Source organism: Synchytrium microbalum (genome assembly GCF_006535985.1).
Source record: "Synchytrium microbalum strain JEL517 chromosome Unknown SmJEL517_scf0010, whole genome shotgun sequence".
Lineage (NCBI taxonomy): Eukaryota > Fungi > Chytridiomycota > Chytridiomycetes > Synchytriales > Synchytriaceae > Synchytrium > Synchytrium microbalum.
In genome coordinates this window covers 81,649-104,723 of record NW_022158359.1, presented here as the reverse complement: position 1 = coordinate 104,723, position 23,075 = coordinate 81,649, and the positions used below count along the sequence as shown (strand labels likewise).

Below are 23,075 nucleotides of genomic sequence, written 5' to 3'. Positions count from 1 at the left end.
CCAAAACACGGCAACGATGGGTTTGGTCCATTCAACTCCCGATGAAGACGATGACGAGAGCAGTTCAGATATGGATTTAGACTCAATATCAAGGCTAGAAAGTGAAAGTAGACACCCTACTTCTTCGCTCGTCGATGAGGATCCGCAACCAATACCAAACATCACAAGACCATTCACTGGTGCATTTGCAGTGCTTTCCGAAGAACTATGCTTGTAAGTAGTTGGTTCCCTATATGGCAAGAGTCATGTCCTCGTCTATAACAACGATTAATCAAACATTACTGCATATATGTAGACATTTGCTGGAATTCCTCGAACCAACGACGTCTTCCGTTTTGGGCCAGACTTGCAGATTTTGGAGTCGCCTCTCTGAGGATCAATATCTATATCGTACACGAACACAGAACCGATTTTGGCTGAATATTCATGATCAATGTCGCAGAATGCACCACGAGTCTTTTGAGCGTAACTGGAAGCAGTTATATATAAGACTCGATTCTGGCATCACTGGCTGGAAAGGATACGCTTTAGGTAAGTGCAAGAAACTCAACAAAGTCTCGACTGTGGCATCACATGCTAAAAGTCTTTCGTTTTAGACCGAGCTACTAATGGATTCAAGCCATATCCGATGGAAGTGCTTATAACTGAATCTGGTCAATCAAGTGTTAATGGAATAATGAAGCGTGATAGTTTTTCTGGTGTATGCAGGTGGTCGACACTTCGAGATTCATTGACCAGACTGGAAGGATGTATTGACAGTTCTGGGAGTGCATCGCACAGATTCAAGACCGACGTTTGGCTGGGAACCAGCATACCGCAGCTAGTGACGTTCTCAGAGACTGAAATAATACGAGGTTCAGAGATAGCGGTACCAAACAAGTATGAAGGTATTTGGTGTGGACCTTGTATTGTTGGGATTTATGATCCAGGTGCGTCTCGCTGCTTGCCTGTCATAGCCATAGACACATTCACTCATCCGCCCTTGTTCGAAGGTATCCCCCAGTTTTTGGGAGCCTTCGCAGTAGTAGCTGAAGAAGCATTACCGATATCACCAACTCAATCTACGCCATTGCGAACTGGTCAACTAATGAGAGGTCTATGCTCCAATACCCGTTTTAAAGGCTATCAATGTGAACTATGCATCGTATCCCAGACTACACATGACACGTCATCATCAATCCAAATATCACCAATCTACAGTACTACATTCTACGGCACCTTTAGGCTCAATCCCATTCACTGTAAAACATTATCGGAAAATGTGTCCTCAGGACTGGGATGTAGTGTGCAGATTGATCTACCTATATGTATTACTAGTAATGATGGCGGTATCACGTTTACTAGTGCACGATTAAGCAAACCTGCTCGTGTACCTGGTGAACATAAAGATGATGCCGAGAGAAAGGAACGATGGTGCCTCGAGAATATGCCATTCTCTTCAATTGATTTCCCAATATTGAGACAGGGCAATGCATTAATTGGATTCTTTAGACAGCCACGGGTTGGTGTCTTTTTTGTGCACCTCAAGTAGTGAATGCCACTCGTGGTCGTGTCGTAATTGTAGGTTCAGTGGCAGTAATGTAACTTCTGGGATTACGAAGATCTTCACATATGTGTTTTGCTTTCAACATAAAATTGGTAATTTGCTTTGCATATATATCATATTTTGGAATAAATCTTAATAATTTGATGATGAGACTGTTGTGGACTGAGTGTTGATGGACTTCTGCATCACTTCATCTTCAATTGGTTCACTTGACCGACTAAGACAATCGTACGTAGTGATGGCTACCGCTGCAAGGCTAACAAGAATGACTCCGTTGAAGACTGCCTTCTTCGTTTGCGATATCCAAGAAAAGTTTAGGTATGTCATCAAAATGTGTTGTTGGACGGGAAAGTGAATTTTCAAACCAAAGATGTAGAAGGAGCAACCAAACTAACCTAAAACTTTTGGTTCTTGTTAGAAATCACATCTATGCCTTCGACAAGCTAGTTTCTACGGCCGCAAAGATGGTGTGAACCAACATTTGATATTTTGTGTCCCATGTTTGAATCAGCCATAATGATTCTAGAACTTGTCTGCCGTCCGGCAATGATTTCGTTCTGACACATCTCCATTCATTTAGGTCGCTGTATCTAAAGAACTACAGATGCCCGTCATCGTAACCGAACAAAACCCTCAAGGTCTCGGCAAGACAGTATCGGAGATCGATGTGTCATTTGCCAAACTAAACAAACCCAAATCCAAGTTCTCCATGTGTATCCCTGAAGTCATGACCTATCTCGCCGAATATGGGATCGAGACTGTCATTATATCCGGACTTGAGACACATGTGTGTGTATACCAGACCTCTCTAGACTTGCTAAACGAAGGCATCAAGGTCGTCATCTTGGCTGATGGTGTATCGTCCATCAATAAGGGTGAGATCCCTATCGCAATTGAAGCTCTGAGGTCAATGGGTTGTACTGTCGCATCCTCGGAAAGCATTATGTTCCAGTTGCTGGGAGATGCATCGCATGAAAAGTTTAAGGCTATTCAAGGAATCGTGAAGGTACGTAGTATTTGCTATAACGAAGGCGTGTGTTGGTACTTTTGTTGAAGCTGACGTGTTATTTCTAAACAATAGGATTACAAGGATAAGACCAAGCTCGCCATTGACTCCTTTGCTCGCATTTAAACTGCTGTATTATGCTAAATCGAACATGCTGCTTCTTGTATTACGATTTCTTTTATTGAATTTTAGTTTTTGGGGAGTTTTATGTCGTCGTTTTTGCAAAACTTTATCTACAAAACTTTATCTACCTTACTATATCAGGCCGAATAACTGATTACTGAGATTATATACCCGGTTTCTTTTCTTGGGAGGGGATTGCTATTACGCGGGGGTTTCTGCTACTCTGCTGTGGGTCCCAAGCCTTGTCGAGCAACAATTACAAGCTAGGCCTTAGTGATGGCCTAACCACCATCGTCAGATCCCATAGCTGCCTAATGACTAAAGGTGACGCCGGCAGTTTAAGATCAATCGAGCATGCCCGACTCCTCGGCTGGCGAGGTCTTCCATTAGTCATGTGAGGAGCTTGTTTCAGAGTGTTGCATGACGGCACTACGAGTTCTATTGAGGGAAATGACATGTGATTAAGTTTGCTTCTTCTTCACTCAAGGACATTTGCACGTGAAGATGATTACCAGTGGTTGGATACGTCGAGTCTGTTGCAGTTGACGGTGCCATGATGCTCGAAGGGATTCAAAATATCTTATTTAGATATACACTATAAAATTAACTGCTTTTGAGATTCTTGACGAGCTGTTGATTCACTTTTGTCAGAACACATCACCACAGATGAAAGAGAAGACTAACTTACATATTGGAATGCTGGGGTTGATGGTGTGCCTCTTGCAATTCTCCGGGATCAGCTTTTATATTATAAATTAGCTTCTGTGGTGGTGGAGAACGATGAAGGTGGGAGTGAGAACTATACCGGATCTGCTAAACTAGGTGACTCGTTGTGACCATCACACGTTTTAAAGTTGTGAAGATACCTACATATGAGCAACTAGCGTCTTGAGTATTAATATTGTAAGATTTGGATTTGTTGACTTGGCTTGCTTGTCAAGGTTGTCTGGTGGGTGAGTAATTTGTGCTGTTCCGAGTGCTCGTTTTTGAGTTTTGACATGACCCATAGCACTAGCCGTTCGGACATTTGCAAAGGTTAATATGCACTGTCATGGATGGTAGGAAGAGTCAGAGCGCGAGTCCTGAATAGTCCTGATGTACGATGCAGCGAATATTTATGGGGGCAACGTGAATTTTCCTTCCTCGAGAGTCGCAAATCGCAAACGACGATGGGAGGTTCTATTCATCACGAAACCAACAAAGTTCATAATAGTGAAGGCCGTGAGGATCTGATTAGAAGAAGCTGCTCCCGAAACACGCTCCAGACTGCCTGAAAACTCTAAACAAACCTGATCATCAAACTCTGGCAGCCATTGTTTCGACTTTGCTGCTAGGTCTAGGAAGGGGGGCCTGATGTATGGTTGCCCGCGTTGGGATGCGAGACGCCTGAATTTACTTCTTGCTTTGTTGCTCATTGCTCTCTTGTGGTATTTATTCAGATCCTCAGCAGCTATAGCCAAGACCAATGGTACAAAGTCAATAATTTCAAGTTCTAAGCTTTTAAACCCTCATGCCCAACTTTTAATTAGGTCTAGAAGCAGGTGTAGCCATCAATCAAGTCTCGTATCCAAGTGTTAACCCCAAGACATCAATTCGCAAAAAAAGGCCAAGAGTCAAGATTGTGGATTGTAAGAACTGGAATTGTTTTGTGTATTACGGTAGCTTGTCGAATGAAGCTAATCGTTAAATGTTTGATCTAGTCTACCCGGCACGTCCCAGGCATGAAAACACGTCGTATCCGGCGTTTACCTTGTCCCTTCAAGGTTTGGAGAGCTCTATCGTAGTTGGAAGGCCCCAAGCTATCCTGTTGGCTATGAAAGACTACGATTCAAAGACAATCCCGCCGTATTCTTTCCATGTCTTGCTACGAGGCGCCAAAGCTCAATACGCTATACCTGTAACAAAAGACGTTGCTGGTCCGGATCGTGCTGAATTCACTCCGCTTGATCCCGGAATGTATAATTTGACTGTGGATATGGTTTCTGCTGACGCGAAGGGTTTCCAAGTGTGGCGGAATGTACATCGTGATATCGTGCAGGTAAAGGGATTTATGTTGCCTCAATTGACAACGATCACAGAACAAATTGGACTATTGTGCTGACCATATTGTTTCGTCTTTTTGGATAGGTGGTGGATGAAAGGGGGAGTTACAAGGAGAGAATTGTGTAAGTCCAAATCCGCCTCACACGAAAAAAGCCGTAAGTTTGCAAACACATTCACTGACTCTTTTCTCTCCAAAGACGGAAGGAATCAGCTTGCTCTGGTATGACTCATCTCGCAGCAGCTAGATGGGCACGTTGTGTAGATTCAAATTCAAATCTTCATGGCATCTGTACGGCGATGAATTGGGCATGGGTACAAAAAGATTGTCTATATCGTGATATAGGACTAAAGGATGTAAAGAAGCTGGAACATGATGTGTGGATTGTCTTTGCAGGTAGCTCTACTCGCAGAGGGGACGTTTTGGCTCTGGTGGATTATTTAGGTGGGGAAGCTGCTGCAAATGTGACGCACCCGCTAGTGTATAATTGTAATGGTCGTGTGGATGTTATGATTGGTTTGAATCTGAAGGTTTGTGCTTGGATCTTATGTATTTGTTACAGTATGGATACTCATTATTTTGAAACCCCTTTGTTTGGATTAGTTGACATATATAGACCTTCGATTTGGAAGGACATTGAAGGATGCCAACTCCCTTAAAAATGCTTCTTCTCTCGTCCATGGTATAACGTCTGAGAGCGGAATGACTTCAGATATTGGTCCCGACCTGCTGCTAGTCGAACTGCCTCCAATCAACGTACACGGAGGCCTTATATCTTCAATGCGAGCCTGGTGTAACTCTAACTGGACTGGCCAATTTGTCGTCTCACTCCGGAAAGCGTCTCCCATATACTCCCTAGCCGAAATGAAGTCCGCCAATGATGAACTACGTGAAGAAGCAGCATCACTATCAGGTGCCGACCAATCAATCCACTTCCTAGACGAGTATGAAATGTCACTGGCGTTTTTAGATGACATGGCGTATGGATCAGTCAAGCCTAGTAGACATCATCATAAAATGTGTCAGGAGGGATCTAGCCGACGGATTTGCTCGGCAGTGTCTGAAATGTCTGGGAGGATTGCGCTTGGGATGGGTGTTGAGGCTGCTGGTATGAGATGGAGGAAGAGGGGTGGTGTTGCTTTTGCTTCAGCAAGAACTACGAATGCTACTGCAGGAACAATAATTGATCTACAGTTGGATGAAAAAGTCATTGTAAACTTTTGCACTGCATGTATATTGCAACGGAAACCATGGCAGAACCAGTATCAGGTGCCGAATTGCTCTGTTGCTCTAGAGTAACGTCGAGAACACACACTTTGTAAATAGACATGGAGTTCGTTTATAGAAACTATATTATTTGAATTTGTAAACTTCTGTTCCGTCTTTTGTCGTTTTTCTATGAGTGATGCGTGATCTGAAGAGGCGATGGGTACATATTACAATTGACAAATTTTTATGTTGCAGAATTAAAAACCCAGACGTCCTGATGAATCCTAGTTGGATCGAGAAAGACGGTAGAACTCAATACAGTAGACAGCTTTACCAGGCCAGAAGGTAATGAGGAGTCTTGGCTAGTTGAGTTAATGCCCCATCCCAACAAGCCCACATACTCAGTTGTAGTGCTCATCCGAGGACCATAGTAATTAGCGTCTGTAGTAGCTCCAAGTATATAAGTCCATGTTGTCACATATGTTGCATTATTTATTTTACTCTTGATTAGGATTATCGGTAACGGTCGTATAGTCGGCCTGTCTAACGGGTACCAGTTGCAGGTAGAGATATTGTGGCTAGCCAATAACGCACAGTTATCGATGTGGGCTGCTTGTGCGATGGTATAGCTGACGATACCGGTAGTAGCATAGTTGCTGGCCAGAGAGTTTGCGACTGTAGTCATAGCTTCAACACCGACAGTTGAAAACACTAGATAGAAACGGTGGAACAATGTCGACCCTGCGTTTAAAGTTATCGTGTCCCCGGGATATCCAGTCGAGTGATCAACAGACAGTACATTTAGCGGGTTGGGCCCATCTTTCCCAAATTGGATTACACCTGCTGTTATCTTATTGCCGTACACTAAACTAAACGCTGAAGAAGAGTTCACCGCATCAGTCCATCCAACCCAACCATTCAGATCTGACAAAGCCTGTGGGTTGGGAGATTGCTGCCAGTCACGATTGAACGAGTCGTATGTGGACAGGTTTGTTGACGACGACGATATGATTGGCTGTTGAAGATATGTTCTATCTGTGACCAGCCAAGGGAAGTTGCCCCAATCCAAGTTCACGAGACCGTAATTTACAGCTGTATATGCGATTTCGATTGCTGTGACGCCTGGTTGACCCATTGTTCCGACGTTTCTTATGTCGGTTTGTATCAGCCTATTCGTAGCGGTGTTTGCGTAAGTCTAGAGTTTCAGAAATATACAAAACATGACAGCATGGTCGTACCAATTTGCTTCATAAGATTGATTTGTGGAGTAGCTCCATTGGTTGTTGGTGCTTTGTCCTGGCCAACTCCACAACCGTGTCGTTTGATTCACATACGTAGATGCCAATACAGGAGCGTAATCGGGAGCTGTTCCGGCAGGAGCAGATGACGTAGTATAAGCCCCAGCTTGTTGCAAAAACGGTAGAGGATTCATAGTCGTAGTAACCATAATAAGCTGTAATACGCGATCAATCCATTCACCGTGAGAGATCTGCACATTGGTTCCTATATATTCGTGCCCATTTGAGTCCAATATGGAGTAGATCTGCCCGCCACTTCCAATCTTGATTTGCCAGGCGATTGATCCGTTCGCAGTTTGATGCTGCATTGTAGCAAAATGGACTCCTGATTCAGAAACTCCGTAGGCTGATATCGGAGAAGCTGGTTTTGTGGTAGTGAAGAGCGCACCGGCATTGGAGTTCAGCACAGGATCAACCACTGGTCCAGACGTAGCACTGTTTATAAACACGTTTGGACCTGTTGCGGGAGACGGTGCCGGCCCTGTGGGTATAGGAGATGGCGCCGAAGGTGATATTGTTGCACTAGGAGAGGCACTTGCACCAGTACCTCTGTTCGCCTGTTGCAACACTACGACGACAATTACGACCACAACAGCAATCACCAAAGTAAGGCCGAATGCGAGCCATATAAGCCAGCCTAAGAGAACAAATATAAGCCTTCATTTGGAATACTTTGAAATTTCATCAAGCAAACCTTTGGAACGAAATCTGATCGTAGGCTTCAAACTTGTGTAAAACTTACTGCGATTCCATCTCCGTCGCTGTGCAATCTCATCGTGAACGGTTAAAACAAGCTTCCCCGGATCTGCTAGTAGTGGCTTCTCTTCTATACCAGGACTTGCCGTCTCAGCCAATGTCTCTGCTGATGCTGAAACAGGCGAAGCTACATGGTTATCGCCTGTGTCGTTTGCCGGTATAGCACCGCCAGAGGTAAGTGGCTCCGATATATTCAGAAAATCTACAGACGTGAATTCGTCACCCGTATTCACAGTAGACGTCGATCCAAAATTAGGCTGAGGATGTGAAGCATTTGTTGAAGATCCAGCTATATGGGGATCCATAACATTAATTTCCCCACTATGATTATCTGGAGACAGATCTGGTGATGACAAAATTCTAACATCCGGAAGTAGAGAGGCCTGAGCATTGAGCTCCTGGTTTTCTAGTGCTGCTGCGACTTTTGACTGCTTTGGTTCCACAACCTCTTCAGGCGGATCATAATGATTCCTTGGCGTATCTATGGAAGTTGACATATTCACCGTGCTTATATCCTCTACATTCCCACCGAATGGAGAAGAAGAGCTTTCCAACAATTCTGGCTCTGATGCCAGTTGTGATGATGCGCCTATAGACAAACGTAGAAGTGAATAAGCGACATGATTATCATGGACTATTTAATGAGCGACTAATTCGATGGGAAACCGACTCAATTGGCTGGCGCTCCAAAACCACAACAAACACGGACTGCAAGCTTCAAGTTACCCTCATAACCGACAGGAAGACGTGGATTCGGCGACATTTTAGTGTTTTGAGGATGCTGTGCATCTTCTGTATATAGATCTATAGTCCTTGAGCGAAAAGCCTCCTACAACACATTTTCGCTGGCGCAAGTTGCCGCTACAGCAAGATGCGAGAGGTTTTAGCATTCAACAGCGCTTGAAATCGGACAACTATGATTTATTTTAGATAATTCACGAAAATGTTTTGGTTCATTGTTGGTGTTTCCTTGATAGTAGTGTGTATACACTTTGATCGTTGTTTTAAGCTCTGATCATGTCAGTACAAACTCCAGCAGAACCATACGCTTTGCGTATGAGATGCTAGGAAGCCGGCGTCTAGACATCTTCTCTAACAAATTAACTCATAATTTTATTCGCTGGACGATTCCTCCCTTGGGCAGTGCGCTCTGATAGGTAGCTTTCTGACTTTTTGGTGATTTGCTGAAAATGGAGAGACCAAGAAAGGTAAATGACGCTTCGGACGATTCGATTGCTTGACGCCTCGATCAAATTACACTCAATCTGTTTTGGTTGGAAGACGTCGGCCAGATTTGGTTTGTATTGCCCCTGACATCAACTTTTGCGGAACTGTGTGCTGTTTGGACCTTCTCATGAGACATCCAGCCCTTCTGTCACTAGGTAGCTCATATTACGTGATTGCTAACATTTAACTTCGTTGCCGTGAATAGAAACCAAGGCTCTCACCAGTAAAAGATGAAGTCTTGAGTGCAGTCGAGAAGATGGACGCTCAACTAGACCACTTTGAGCAATGGGCGTAAGCTTTGCCATTTGTTGTCAAACCAAGGAGCTATGAGAAATGAAGTCTTTGGAACGATGGGCCGATATCGCCTCTAACACCTTTGCCGTTTCCTTAAAACAGTAATGCAAAGTTGGAGGCTATGGAACGCTATGCTGAGCACCTCAAGGCCAAACAGGCTGAAGAATGCGAGTCTGACGAGGAAGTGGAAGTCGAAGACATCAAAGACAAGGTTATGAGGTTTTGGAACGTCTTTCGTCGAGAAGCTGCTACTGAATCCCTATGGCCGGACTGGGAAGTGCCGAATTATGTGGAGGATGCGTCAGTTGAGGCGTTTGGTGATAAGAATGCGTGGAGGAAACATATCTCATCTGAATCTGTGAGTCAATTGGATGTATCTGATTCACTTCGCAATACGTGTATATATTTTCTCACCATTCTCCCAAGGCCGTCAAAACCCAAATTTCAAAGTTTAGAAGCACAATAAAACAAGAGATAGGGAAGAAATTGGAAGTCATTATTGATTATCAGAGTGACCAAGGAGATCTTAAAACCGCATGTGAGAAAATCGTCACTGCCCAGTCTCTTCTTTATGTCCGTGGTGAAGACGGAAAGAATGAGAAGGTGACAACACGCTTTCTTCTCCTCTCGTTTGTTAGAACCCCTACTGGCATTGCTGCTTACACAAAAACAACAATTTGTCGTGCAGGTCTTCCAATCTCCGATCCTTGCAAGAGCTCTACATTTTGCATATCGTGACCATGCCAAGGTTTTAGGATGGACAGAGTTCCCTATCCACGCCATAGCTCTTGTAGTGGCACTTGTAAGACCCTTATGTTACTTCAACCTGATATGTGAACAATGACAAACTCATCCTTGTCTCTCTTCAGACTGATTACTGTCTTACCCATTCTGACAACTACTGGCACAACAAACGCAGTGAAACGAAAAAGACGTACCTTGGAGGAGTGAAAAAATTGACGACTTTGAAAGCGAAAGAACCTGAATACTTTGCTGAGACCATGGCGGTGCTGTGGAAGGCTCATTTGGAAATGTACATCACCCATCCTCGTACACCCGAGGAAGATGAAGAAGGGCCAGCCAAGTATGGTATGAAGGGCAAGAATTGGGCGTATATGGAGTACTGACGATCATTGTATATATATCTCCTCATTGTATTTTCTGTAACTGAAGTAGAAAAAAGTTGACATGGATTTTTTTCGTCTCATTGGGACTGGCGACGTTTAGGGTTGCAGACAAGATCAAACAACCAAAAGTAGACCTTAGAATTGGAGCAAAAGTTTCAAATTCCTCAGTAACAGCTCCTTCCCTCTTCTACCAAGGTTGGGGTACGCCGACAAATCATCTGCGTCGTTTCTCCACGTGTTAACTATTAAACTTTCGAATTTCCGCCCACGCATCACCACCCGCAAGTTTCTTCTAGAGGCATTATAGACTGATCAATTGGCATCTATAAATCTTAAATGTCTGGTAACAAAACAGCGACCGTCGTTGACAAAATGGTGTTTACAAACAACCAGTTCTTCCAAGTTGCTCAAGATCTGGACGACGGATTCGCTACATTTACCAATGCCAGACAGATATTTCAAGCTCGGTAAGTTAGGAATGTCATATGTATACTGCCTTGATGACAATCCAACATATCATAAAAGAGTTCATCGTTGATCTCAACATTAATACCAAATCAAAGGTTGACCCATTTCTTATTCCCATGTTAGAGGATTTTCAATACTGAAACGGCCATGGCCGCTCGATACTCGGCTGAACGAATATCGTCTCATTGGAACATTAAAAGAATATCCTATAAGGACGTTAGCCAAAGTGTAGGTCTAAAAGTTCTGCGAATCCTACAACATTAATGCTAAACGGTGGCATTTTCCTAGATTTGCCGAATACGAATACACGAAATCATGGGGCAAATCACCGCCTCGGAGCACCCGAATCGAAGACATTAGCAGCACCCAACAACACCTACCATCATCAAACATAAGCCATCACAAACCAGGCATATACACCCATATAATACCGTTTCCGTTTCCACTACAATCACGAGAATACGTGTATGCTATAGGACACCAGCATTTCTTACACCAGAATGATGGGCGAGAGACGGTGGTGATACTTAGCGAGACAAAACCAGAGCACAGGGGGATAGTCACCGACTCGACTTTTGTGAGGGTGCCCGTGTTTCGGCAGTCTATCGCTATGAGGGCTACGGGAGATAATAAGGGCACGGAGGTCGTGCTGACGTATGTTGAAGATCCTGGCAGTGCATCTGAGGGTGCTCTGATGTCTTGGATATCGTCATGGGTTTCAAAAATACGGTGTGTATGATTTTTGTATACAAAGGTCGTGTTTATGATCCCCCCTTACCAAAGCTTTTGTTTTCTCAGGCTACCAGCAATGGTGAAAAACCTCGAAGATGCGGTCAAAGACGACCTAATGGATAGGTCAAGGAACTTACCCCAGCTCCCGAACGCAGCGTATACATAACACCACACTACCATATATAACTATAGACACATACCACAAAGGTCCTTTCTAGTACGTGATGCAAACATTGTTTTAAATTAAATACCTAAATACATATGCAGCGTGTTTTTATCAACATGCAAACAGCATTTCTCAGCGCCTGTCAAATCCCAGCAGTCTCATTGTCTGTTCAAAGTATTTTGGTACAGGTGCAGTGATCTTCAAGTGAGCGTTAGGACCAAACCAGTTCTAAACAAGGAGAAATGAAGTGAGACAAAAAAACGAATCGCATCTTTGAAAGTAATATTTTCAGGATGAATACTTTGAGCGTGATTTCTCGAAGATGCAAGTGTAGTGGTATCGTTTTCGGATCTCGAAATAGGGGCTAGATACGACCAAAAAAGGTGTTAAGATTCATCGGTATGCTTTTCAATCCCAAGACACAAGCTCACCTTCAATCTGTCACTGACACCATTCCCATACTTGTAATCCCCAACAACAGACGCCCTCAATACCGAAGCAGCGTGAACCCGTATCTGATGCTTCTTCCCCGTGATGGGATGAAAGTGTATCATCGACGCATTTGGTGTCGTAGCAACAATCTCATACCTTGTCACAGCAGTTTTACTTTCGTGATCTAGTTGCCCATCATTAATCAATTCATTAGGTGCGGGACATACAGCCATATAGTCTCTTCCACGTTCCTTCACTTCAGTTATGCCTGTTACAATCTCTTTTGTTGGATTTGATTCTGATGATGACGACGGGACACCAGGGACACGACCGACGAGGATGCCCCAATATGTTTTCTCGAGACGGTTTTCAGAGTTGCGGAAGAGGTCAGATAGTCGGGCGGCTGTTGCATCGTTTCGGGCTAATAATACCACGCCAGCAGTATCCTGTTTTGTTAATGTGCGTTAATACGACGGATTGCCATTTTATCACCGAGACTTACTCTGTCTATACGATGCACAATCTTGGGCACATTCTCGGAATCGAATTTGAGATCTGGTAGGAATCTGTCGACATGGATCCAGACTTTGGAGCCACCTTGCACTGGCAAGCCATGTGGTTTATTGATGGCCAAGATGTCTGCATCGCGATACAAGACCCTATGCGACGGATTCCAACAGTTGAAACACAGAGTTCTGAAAATCAATCCAACATGATCTTACGAGTTTTGCAGTTTCTCGAGCGTTGCCTACAAAAAGCTTTAGCTTCAGCCAATCGATCATATAAAAACGGAGTGAACTTGGATGACACAATAAGAAACTTACAGCAATCTGTTCATTAATACCATCACGCTTCTCAGATGCGCTCCTACTAGTCCTCCCAACCAGTTTGTACGGCGAGCTGTCCATCATCACATTAACTACATCACCTGTAGACACCTTCGTATCCGCCGATGCAGTAAATGTCTTGCCACTTCGATCTATCGTGACTTCAGCCTTGATCACCTTCCATCTTGCCACGTTTTTCGAAAAGTGTAGGCTAGATGCCATCAAGAAGCCCAATAATGGTTGATTGTGAAATTCATCACCCACTGTCAACTGCTTTGATTTTATATACATTGGTCCACTCATGCTCGGGTATGAAGGTTTACTTGGGCGCCTAGACTTGATATACACTTGCGCATTCCTGCTTGATTGTGAACTTGGTTTTGGGCGTGTATTTGAAAAGTTTGTTACTGAGCGACAGATGTGGGGTATTTGGCATAGATGGAAGGGCCTTGAGCTGTAATTTGTGGCTTGCTTGAGTAAGCTTCTTTTTAGAGCCTTGAGCATGGCTCCAATGTGATGGTGAGTTAGTGGATGATATTCGAATAGTTGAAGAAAGAAGCAGATCACGATTTGGAGAGCACATACGTTCACTAAATTGAGACGATCGCTGAAGATCCAGCATCGAAATCGGTCAACCGGCTTAGAGGGAACAGTTACACATAAAGAGGGAGCGACCGCATAGGAGGACGTGTTTTGACATTTGTCGTAAGCGACCGCATAGGACGACGTGTTTTAATGCTTTTGACCTCGCGTTGTTGCCTTTGTAGATCTTTCCAAAGTGAGACTTACTGAGACTTAGTTTCAAAACCTCTCGAGATCTTCGGAACTTAAGGATCCTATACGTGATTGGACAACCAGAAACACACTTTTTAAATTTTTGAATTCAACCCCGTCGACTCAAACATGATCAATACTCACGGAATTCAGATACCCAAGAAGCACTTGCGTGCTTTCGAAGCTGGTAGTAGCGCCTGGGATTATGGCTTTGCGTCAAATGAGCGTTTTCTCACTACCAACTCGGTGAAGAATATGGTCGATCCGGTGCGAGAAGCAGGCAAGCACAATATGCAGAATAACCGTGAAGATACCATGATCTCAAGCCTCACCTTCACTCAACAGAAACACGTAGCGTAATGAAGAGTCGAGCAAGACACGGTCTGAAGAATCAATTGGAAGACTCGGAGTTAGCACGTAGAAGGTACGTCCAGTGTCTGTTACTGCTGAGATGCAACAAGTAATGTTGAGTTCTTCGTGTTCCCACAGAGTACCAGCAAAACAACCAGAGACCCCCGCCAGCAATGGTGCTGAATACATTACTTCACATGAACGAGACTACAAACTACCAGGATGGACAACTATGGACTTGCCACCTACATCTACTGCAGGAGCCGTTAGAAAAATCCCTACGACAGGCTTTTGCTATGGCTCTGAGCAGATTTTCAAGATCTCCGTCGACGAGAAAACCCTCAAATCATCATATGCACGTCAAAGAGGAATCTTCCTTCACGTTGAAGAGCAAAACAAGATGCCAGGAATACAGACTTTCCGTGATTTCCCCCAGTAACAAAAACCGTCAAAAGAATCAGAAACCAATGTCGGCCTTGTCACTTGTAGATTTGAAGTAGTGTATCTTTGTATGTAAACGATGGCACCAGAAATGTATAAAGATCCCAGAATCAAACGATCTACTTTGGAATAGCCATGCATTCGACTTCAACCTTGACGTCCCTTGGAAGACGAGCGACTTCAACAGTTGACCTGGCTGGTTTATGGTCTCCAAACATTTCGGCGTAGATTTCGTTCATCTTGGCGAATTCTACATAGGATGTACTTAGTATTGTCAAAGAAAACGTTCCCATTAGCCAAAACACTGTACCATTCATGTCCTTGATGAAAACGGTAGTTTTGACAACATGGTGCATGTCAGAACCAGCAGCTTCAAGCACAGCCTTCAAGTTTGTCAGAGCTTGACGAGTTTGAACTTGGATATCTCCTTCGACGATCTCCATTGTTTCAGGAACTGGTATGTGCAGGATGTCAAAACCACAACGTTGCTACATTTTTGATGTCAGAGGAAACACCCACCAAAGGGGACTTGACCAGAGCAGAAGATCATATTGTTTGCAATCACAGCTTGAGAATATGGTCCAATGGCTACAATGAAGGCGTTTGTTAAAAACTTTGTTGGATCGTTGCTCAGTCTCAAAAGAAATTACAGCTATTCATACCTTTTGGTGCCTTGTCAGAGTGAACGAAGCTTAGAGTAGACATTTTATAGGTACAAGATAAAGCTGATGCAGGGGGTTTGCTGAAGAGGGAACGAGTTAATCGTTGGAACGGTAACATGTAGTGTTGTTGATTGATACATACAGAATTTGACGATGAAATTGCATTGATCAGACTAAATTCTCGTCAAACATACTTAGAGACGAATTTACGAGTTATTGTCCTGTTAATATTGAAATTCACGGGTTACTAAGACGAGCTTTTATTGTCTACATTTAAAATTATGGATCAAAGCTGTTCAGAACCGCATCCCATGCAAGCTCACTACAATAGTGCGCGAACGCCATACTGGTGATTTCCTCAACGTCCTTGTCACTACTACTTCCAGTACTGGCGGTGTGTGTGATAGCACTGGATCGACCCCCTTCATTGAAATTCACGGGTACTTCCATGGTACTCACACCATACAAGACATCTCCATCAGATATAGTATGGAATGGCTGAATGGCACGGGACATTGACGAGTGCACTTGTCGAATGATTTGCCTAAACACAAACTCGTTCGGCATGATGGCGTTCGTGACCTAACGAAGATCATATATAGTTTAGCGACGACGTCTTCTGTGCACTTGCGCTTCAACCGGCAACACAAACCAATAAAGAGATGGTAGTGTTTCCACCAGGAGCTTGTTGAGTTTTCAAATCATCACCAAATGAGATTCGCTGTCCGTCCTTGAGTCCACCCCGAACGACCTTGGAATCGCGATCATGTATAGCACCAACAGCATTGACAACCGTGAAAAAGGCGATTCGTATCTTGCCTATGGCCATGAAAGCGCCTCCTTGACCAGCAAATTCCACTTCTCCCTTAGGAAAGCTCCATTTGCCACATGTCGCTCCTTTCCCAGCACCAACTCTGCCCATAGGGAAGCTACCATGTTTGGCCGCTCTCACAGCAGCTCGTCCTAATCATTCTCTGGCGTGAACATACTGGTTTCAACGCAATCGTGTTATAATTCTTCTTGTACCTAGACGATTGTCGGGGTAAACGGAGCTCGGAGCTCTAGCAGGATAATCGTAGATAATGGCACCTTTGCATGAAAACCTGTTGGAAGTAAGTGTGTAAGTAAGAATGGGACCTCATTCAATTACGAATGTAACAGCTTTGACTCGCTTGTCCAGAGTTCTCCAGTCAGGATTGTATCCAAACTGCTTGAACAATTCGGCATGTACACCCGTACAAAACTCTAGCCCCATTAAACTACCACCAGCAAATCCAACAGCAGACGGAGTGGCGGACTTTGGGCTGAAGCAACCTACCAGAAAATACAAGACAATTTTGAGTCTGAAACTGAGCATTCGTCGCAAAATACTTGCGACTTTGACGCATCAAAACATGGCAACAGAAATGTAACCGTGCGACAACACTTGTGATTTCCACGACAGCTCGAAGAGGGACTCACCAGGAGCTCCACCACGAATATCATCCACTGACATGGTCGGCTGTCCATCTTTAGGTTTGAAAATGAAGACAGTACCGCCAGTTCCCTGTTCTCGATACTCAGCAATTCCAATTGACAATGACGGAAAGTCATTTATCTCGAGAATCCGACATCCCTCAGGAATACTAATTTCAGGCTTGAGATCTGCTATATCATCGTTCGATACGTACTGCATTTTCTCTCTCTCTATGGGTTAGAAGGGCAAGAAATGTGAGTTCAAAGGAAACTGGAGCAGTACGCAAACTGAAGAAAATCATTGGATAAGGACAAGCGGAAGGAGAAGAGGATGCAGCGAAAATTCGATTAAACCTCACTACTGAACTAGATTGATCCAAAAGGATTTCCAGGTTTTGGAACTGCGCCGCCCGTACCTTTCTTTGGAACATCGACCTACAGTGGTTTGATTGGAACATTGACCTAGACTAATTATGTCAAATGAAGACGAACAGCCTGTTTCAGCTAGCCTAGACCAAGAAGAGTCATCTCCAAGTGATTCTAGTGAGTTTGTAGAACCTGATGCGTCTGCACTAGAACCCGATGCACCTGTAGATTCATCAGCATCCGTATCAGATGAGGCCATCAAGCTGACAGAGGATTCATCAGAAGCGATTACACCATTACAAGGCTCCACAACCAACCCCGGTCAAGATACTGTAGAGAAACGAAAGAAAGCGCCCGATTCGCCAAAGAAATCCAATACCAATATCAGCACTGCTACGAAAAAGGACGATCGAGTTCGACTACATACTGCTGTCATTCAACCCCCACCCCGTCGTCGAAAGCCCAAAGGCAGCCGGTCTGATGCTGAAGCAAAGTACACTACATCTGCTAGGTAAACGTGTGCAACTTGCTTTGATCGGCAGTTCTCAGGTTACAAATATTCACTCTCTTACGTTCATAGTCAAGGATACTGGAGTCCATCGCGGTTACCTTCTGAGACAGCCGCAGCCCACAAATCCCAAAAGCCAAAGCAAATCAAATTCTTGGCTGAAACGCTACCAGTCAAGCCTGTAGAAAAGCCCAACAATGCCGATTCATTCGCATATGGATACCGCTCCTTTATAGCTAAAAGGACTTTGAATGTCAATGATTCGACTGATACTGATAGAAGGAAGATGAATTTACTGCCATACAGATTTGTGAGACCTATACCACACTATTGTGTTGCTCACCATGGACCTGTAGTGCATCTGCAAAAGCTGCCAAGTCATTTACCAGCTGTCGCATCTGGTGGCCATTTGCTTCACAACGGGCATCCCGGAGATCCCAATGCGTAGAGGAGAAACCACGTCTTCCAATTCAAATTGTGTGCTGTGTTGGATCAAATAAATGCAGAGGGTGAATAAATGCAAAGCGTGTCGCTTCGTTAATATCGAAAAGCACGTTGGCCAGTGTGTGTTGCTTTGGTTTTCGTTGACTGGTTCGTCTAGGTTTGGGTTACACTTTTCTCTTCTCACCCACAGCAACCACACCAATTTTTCACGCGTCATTTCGCTTCTTATTAGTTCAGTAAATCCTAAATTTAATTAATTGATCGTGTTGGACAAACCACGTCAAGTTATAGCAACAATGGACATTGAAGTATCGAAATCGAATGGATACATGACGAGCACAGACCTAAACGACAAACTCTCGGGTGCCGATGAGCCCAGTATAGCCGAAATCAAGTCACTGGAGCAAGTAGATGAAATCGTAGTCGAGGAAAACATACTTGCGTCCACTGACATGTTGGTTGGGAGTGCCGACATTTTGGATGCCCACAACGAAACAGTAGCATCATCGTCCACTTCAAATCAAGGTAAATACTCGGAGAAGGAGGCCGACACTATTACCATTACCGGTGACAGCAAGGAAATATCAATACTCCCACCGTTACCAACACTGATAACCGAAATCATGGAAGAAGAAGGAGACATTTCAACATCTCACAAACATAGCAAGGAGGAAAGTGAAATGGATATTGCTGACGCTCGACCTGCAAGATCAGTTATCGCTTCACCAGCATTGGATGTCATTGACGAACGTATTCGGAAAAAGTCACAGGCTAGCATTATGTCTGAACGTGGATACGATGTCGATTACTTACGGGAGAGGCTTGAGAAGGCCAAGATGGAGGAAAGCATCTTGTTGACCGAGTTGGCCAAAGTTAGGGGTGAGAGGGATGAAGCTGCACGGTCAGAAGATAAGGCAACGGTATGTAACAGCTTTTGCAAATATGCTACTGAGGAAGAATTATGTTTACACGGTTTCACTACTAGAAACGGCTATATGCTGCTCAACAAACCGTCTCTGAACTCACCTCCGAAGTCACAGTTCTCAAGACTTTAATACAGACGGACAGCACACGACAAAAAGACGAGGTCGAAAAATACCGCAAGGAAATCCTATCTCTGCAGTTCACTATCAGTGAACTATCCTCATCACAACAAGCATCCTCCGCAAAGAAGATCAACAAATCTTCCAAAGCCGGAAGCAAAGCCGATCTGGGCAGTAGAAATAACCTAGTAGCCGCATCCAACACACCACCAGAACTGCCCGCCTTCTCTTTTGGAATGGGCACCTTCAGTCTTGAACGATCCGCAACGACGACAGGCAAAGGCAAGAATGTCAGGAACATGGATTCTATGGGTACTATTATTCTCCAGCAAGAGACGCCTAGAGAACCGAGTCCTTTTGGGACTACTCCTTCGAGAATTGTGCTGGAGGACAAGAAGCTGGAGCCTCAGGCCGAAGTGTCGAAGGGTGCTTTGCCAACAACATTGGAAGTGAAAATGGACGCAAAGGAACCCACGACAGCAACCAAACCAGTAGAGGCAACCAAACCAGCGCAAGAAACCAAAGAGCCTAGCAGTGGATGCTGTCTGACCATGTAAAACACAGTTTAAAGTTTCTCTAGATACCTTGTAGATGAATAATTAATACGTGCTAAACAATTCAGTTATATAAATGATGTCTGAGAACTCTGATTTTTGCGCATTACACTTGCAAGCAAGACGTTGTCTGATACCCCCAATTTACTGATGCTGTTGCGTTTAGTGTAGTCTATTCTATTCACAGGGAAGGTATTGTATATTATTAATTTGTAAAGCTGGTGTGTATTATTATTGACATTCTTGGGCATAACCGCCACAAATTCATTTCTATATGTTGCCAAACGTCACAGTGCAGACAAACTGACTCTGACGCGAAATAAATTGAGTGTCTGTAATAGAAAGAGTAGCGGTCCGAGTGTTATGACCATAAAGGCGTCAGTGGTTGACCGGTAAGAGGTACGTTAAGGGCTCGAGATCGTAAGCGAGAGTTTCGGCTGTATTCGGTAGTCATCGTACTGCTTTGCGAGGTGGGTTGGCTCGACGCGTTCTGGTAGTCATTGTCATGTTGACGGTTGCTTCCTTCCGGCGATTCGGAAGCCGGTTCTTGTACCACTTGCATAGATGGTTCCATTGCGTCCTCTTGACATAGGTGCATGCTGTGTTGTTGTAAAAACGAATCAAAGAATGTTGTGTTAGACTTGCGAGCAAACACTTAAACATAAAAGGAAAAATAGGGAATTGTTGGATTCCGTTGATGTGTGTGGTTTTTCACTCTTTTTCGAAATGAACTTACATTTAAGACAGCTGGCGGTGTAAGAATCGGGCAGATGAATATAATAAACGTGTCAAATATATCAGAACGTCGGGGAACGTCCACCAAACAGCAAGGATCAACTACTTTAGAGCAGTATAGAACGATGTCTTTTAGTTTTATGCATGACGGTTTGGGTGGGAGCCAAAAGAACTGACATGCAAAATGTGTTGGTTGCGATGGTACCTTTTGCTTGCACGAGATTCAACTCGAACGTAGCTCAAATTTTGAATCGAAGATCCTGCGATGATAATTAGATCTGCCCTGGCTGTCTCCAGTGTCTCGCAGAGATGAATTTGGGAATCCATGTCTGATTCCCTTTGCCTGTCGTATCGTCGAGGGACCTTCAACCAAAAATATGGATTACAGTGCTTCCTGCGAGGCTGTCCTTCAGTGCAAAGTGCACTCGATCAAGAGGTCGGTGCCGCTTGGTTGTTTGTAGCGCTCCTACCACGTCTGTGACAACCCATGCTTCGGATGTCATAATCAAGGCATTTGGGAGAACTCCGGCGCACTAGGGCGAACTGACGATGTACAATGCAAAATAGGAGGGATTATGGATTTCACTGAATACGTCCTGTCTCAAACCTCAAACACGATGCTTGTTTACATTAACGAGATGCATGATCGACTAAACTAACAAGGTGCACGATCGATGAATCTGCACCACCACTGCAGCGAAACAGTCCCGGATATACGCAGTTTAGGCCAAAGGTCTATCGCGCTGCTCTGCACTCCATCACTCTGGTGATAATGCTACACCAAAGTGACGAGGAGGTTCAAGGTGCAAGCGTTTGTACTTAGAGCCGACAAAAAATAGATTATTATGTACAGTCTCAATATTCAACATATGGTCATGGTGACAGTCTCTTCTTTTGTTTTTCTGATTGGGCCTTCCTAGACTCTTGAGCTCGTCTGATCCGAGCTGCTTGCAATTTCACACTAGTCGAAATCGTAAGGCCAACTACCAGTCCGACTAGATTAAAAAAGGGAACCCAGTACTTGTTTTCCAGAAAGTTTATGGCGAACAGTTGGGCTGCTGGGTTGATTAACCAGGTAACCTTCACTGCAGACACAAAAGCAAGTGTGTGGGTGAGCTGCGTGGTGCAACAGAGTGCTTTGAAAATTCAAAATTACTTATTGGCCACAGCCCTCTCTGTATGGATTGGGAGATTTTGGAGAAGCTTGTTTCGCCTGCTAGGATTGCCATCGAGGCCAGATAAACTAGAAGAGTCTTTCAATATCAGAGTTTCAAGTGCCCAAGAGTGCGCAAACTAACCAGTGTTTTGTATAGTTGCGAGTACAAGATTTCCTACATCAAAAGCGGGTTAGTGACTTTGGAAGTGAGATGTGATTCCTCAAAGACATACCTGACAACAGTTGCACGATAGTCCACAGTCTCCCTGTCCTGCCTTCAAAGACTTTCGATTGAACGACGCTGAGCCGATGACCAACAGGCGCCGAGACCAATAGTCCTTGGAATTGAATAAAGTCAGCGATTCAGTACGTGTGCAGAGCAACCGCGTTTCAGAATTTATCACCATAGAAGAACATCTTCAGTGCACGCCCAATAGACGGCTTTGATGATGCGATAGTCGATGAAGCGATCTCTTGTATCAAGTAGATAGATCCCACAGTTACTCCTTATAATATGAATGTTTGGACAGTTAGAAGGATTCCCAACAAGATGTATGGTGGCAAGACGTGTATTCTCATCATTTGGCAAGAGAGAAATACAAATCCGGCGAGAAGGTCTGCCTTCAACATACCTTTCGTCAGCATCGGCCTCACTGAGAGCGATTGGTTGTAAGTGTCCAACCATGACGAAGCTGCGTTCTTTGACATTGCCCTGTTTGCAGAGTCCAAGTCAGCTAGACGGGAAACGTTAGCTTTAAAGAAGAATTGCCCTCCTCCTGTGAGTGTTGGAAAGAAGTTTGGGTTGGTTTGGTTGTTTGCTGCAAGGAACTGATTGTGACGGTCAGTCAAGCGTAAGATCATTGGTAACTAGGCGATTTTCGGAGACTAGAGACAATATCAAATATACTCTGAGTTGCTCTGTTAGAAGCGGCACGTCAAATCTTCGTGTTGTTCTGCAGTTTCAAACAAATGACAGTCCTTTTTGTCTGAAGCAAATGGCGACGCAAGATGCGATTTCGTCGCTTCTCAGAGTTACTGACAGCTGTAGAGCGGTACCATTTCCCTTCCACAATATCTGCACAATGTGTTTTGGACAATATTTTGTCTCTGACATTTGATCTATTCTCTAGTTTGCAGAGATTTCTTATTCTGAAAAAGATGGCCAACGTGCTACTCGTATACTGGCTATCGCGTCAAATGGGGATGACGAAGCATGGCATGTGTCTGGATACTACCACACCTATCAGACTCACTTCATCTGACAACATTCCCACCTTTTTTGCAACAGTGTGTTTGTGATCAAAAAGAGAGAGATTGAGATAATTTTGCCAGTT

General features: G+C 44.1%; 3 protein-coding genes across 3 annotated transcripts; 1 reads left to right on the top strand and 2 right to left on the bottom strand.

Moving 5' to 3' along the window:
• Positions 1-16: 16 nt before the first annotated feature.
• On the top strand, positions 17-2,678 carry SmJEL517_g02384 (uncharacterized protein; the record flags this gene model as incomplete). The annotated part of the gene is made up of 6 exons (XM_031168312.1): positions 17-213; positions 443-531; positions 597-929; positions 993-1,501; positions 2,127-2,552; positions 2,628-2,678. The coding sequence occupies 6 exons, from the start codon at positions 17-19 to the stop codon at positions 2,676-2,678; spliced, it is 1,605 nt and encodes a 534-aa protein (XP_031025726.1).
• Positions 2,679-12,125: 9,447 nt separating this feature from the next.
• On the bottom strand, positions 12,126-13,555 carry SmJEL517_g02383 (uncharacterized protein; the record flags this gene model as incomplete). The annotated part of the gene is made up of 6 exons (XM_031168311.1): positions 12,126-12,221; positions 12,295-12,357; positions 12,425-12,871; positions 12,928-13,084; positions 13,148-13,173; positions 13,250-13,555. The coding sequence occupies 6 exons, from the start codon at positions 13,553-13,555 to the stop codon at positions 12,126-12,128; spliced, it is 1,095 nt and encodes a 364-aa protein (XP_031025721.1).
• A 1,382-nt stretch (positions 13,556-14,937) lies between these two features.
• Positions 14,938-15,523, bottom strand: SmJEL517_g02382 (uncharacterized protein; the record flags this gene model as incomplete). The annotated part of the gene is made up of 4 exons (XM_031168310.1): positions 14,938-15,068; positions 15,129-15,272; positions 15,338-15,406; positions 15,481-15,523. The coding sequence occupies 4 exons, from the start codon at positions 15,521-15,523 to the stop codon at positions 14,938-14,940; spliced, it is 387 nt and encodes a 128-aa protein (XP_031025720.1).
• Between the last annotated feature and the right edge of the window lie 7,552 nt (positions 15,524-23,075).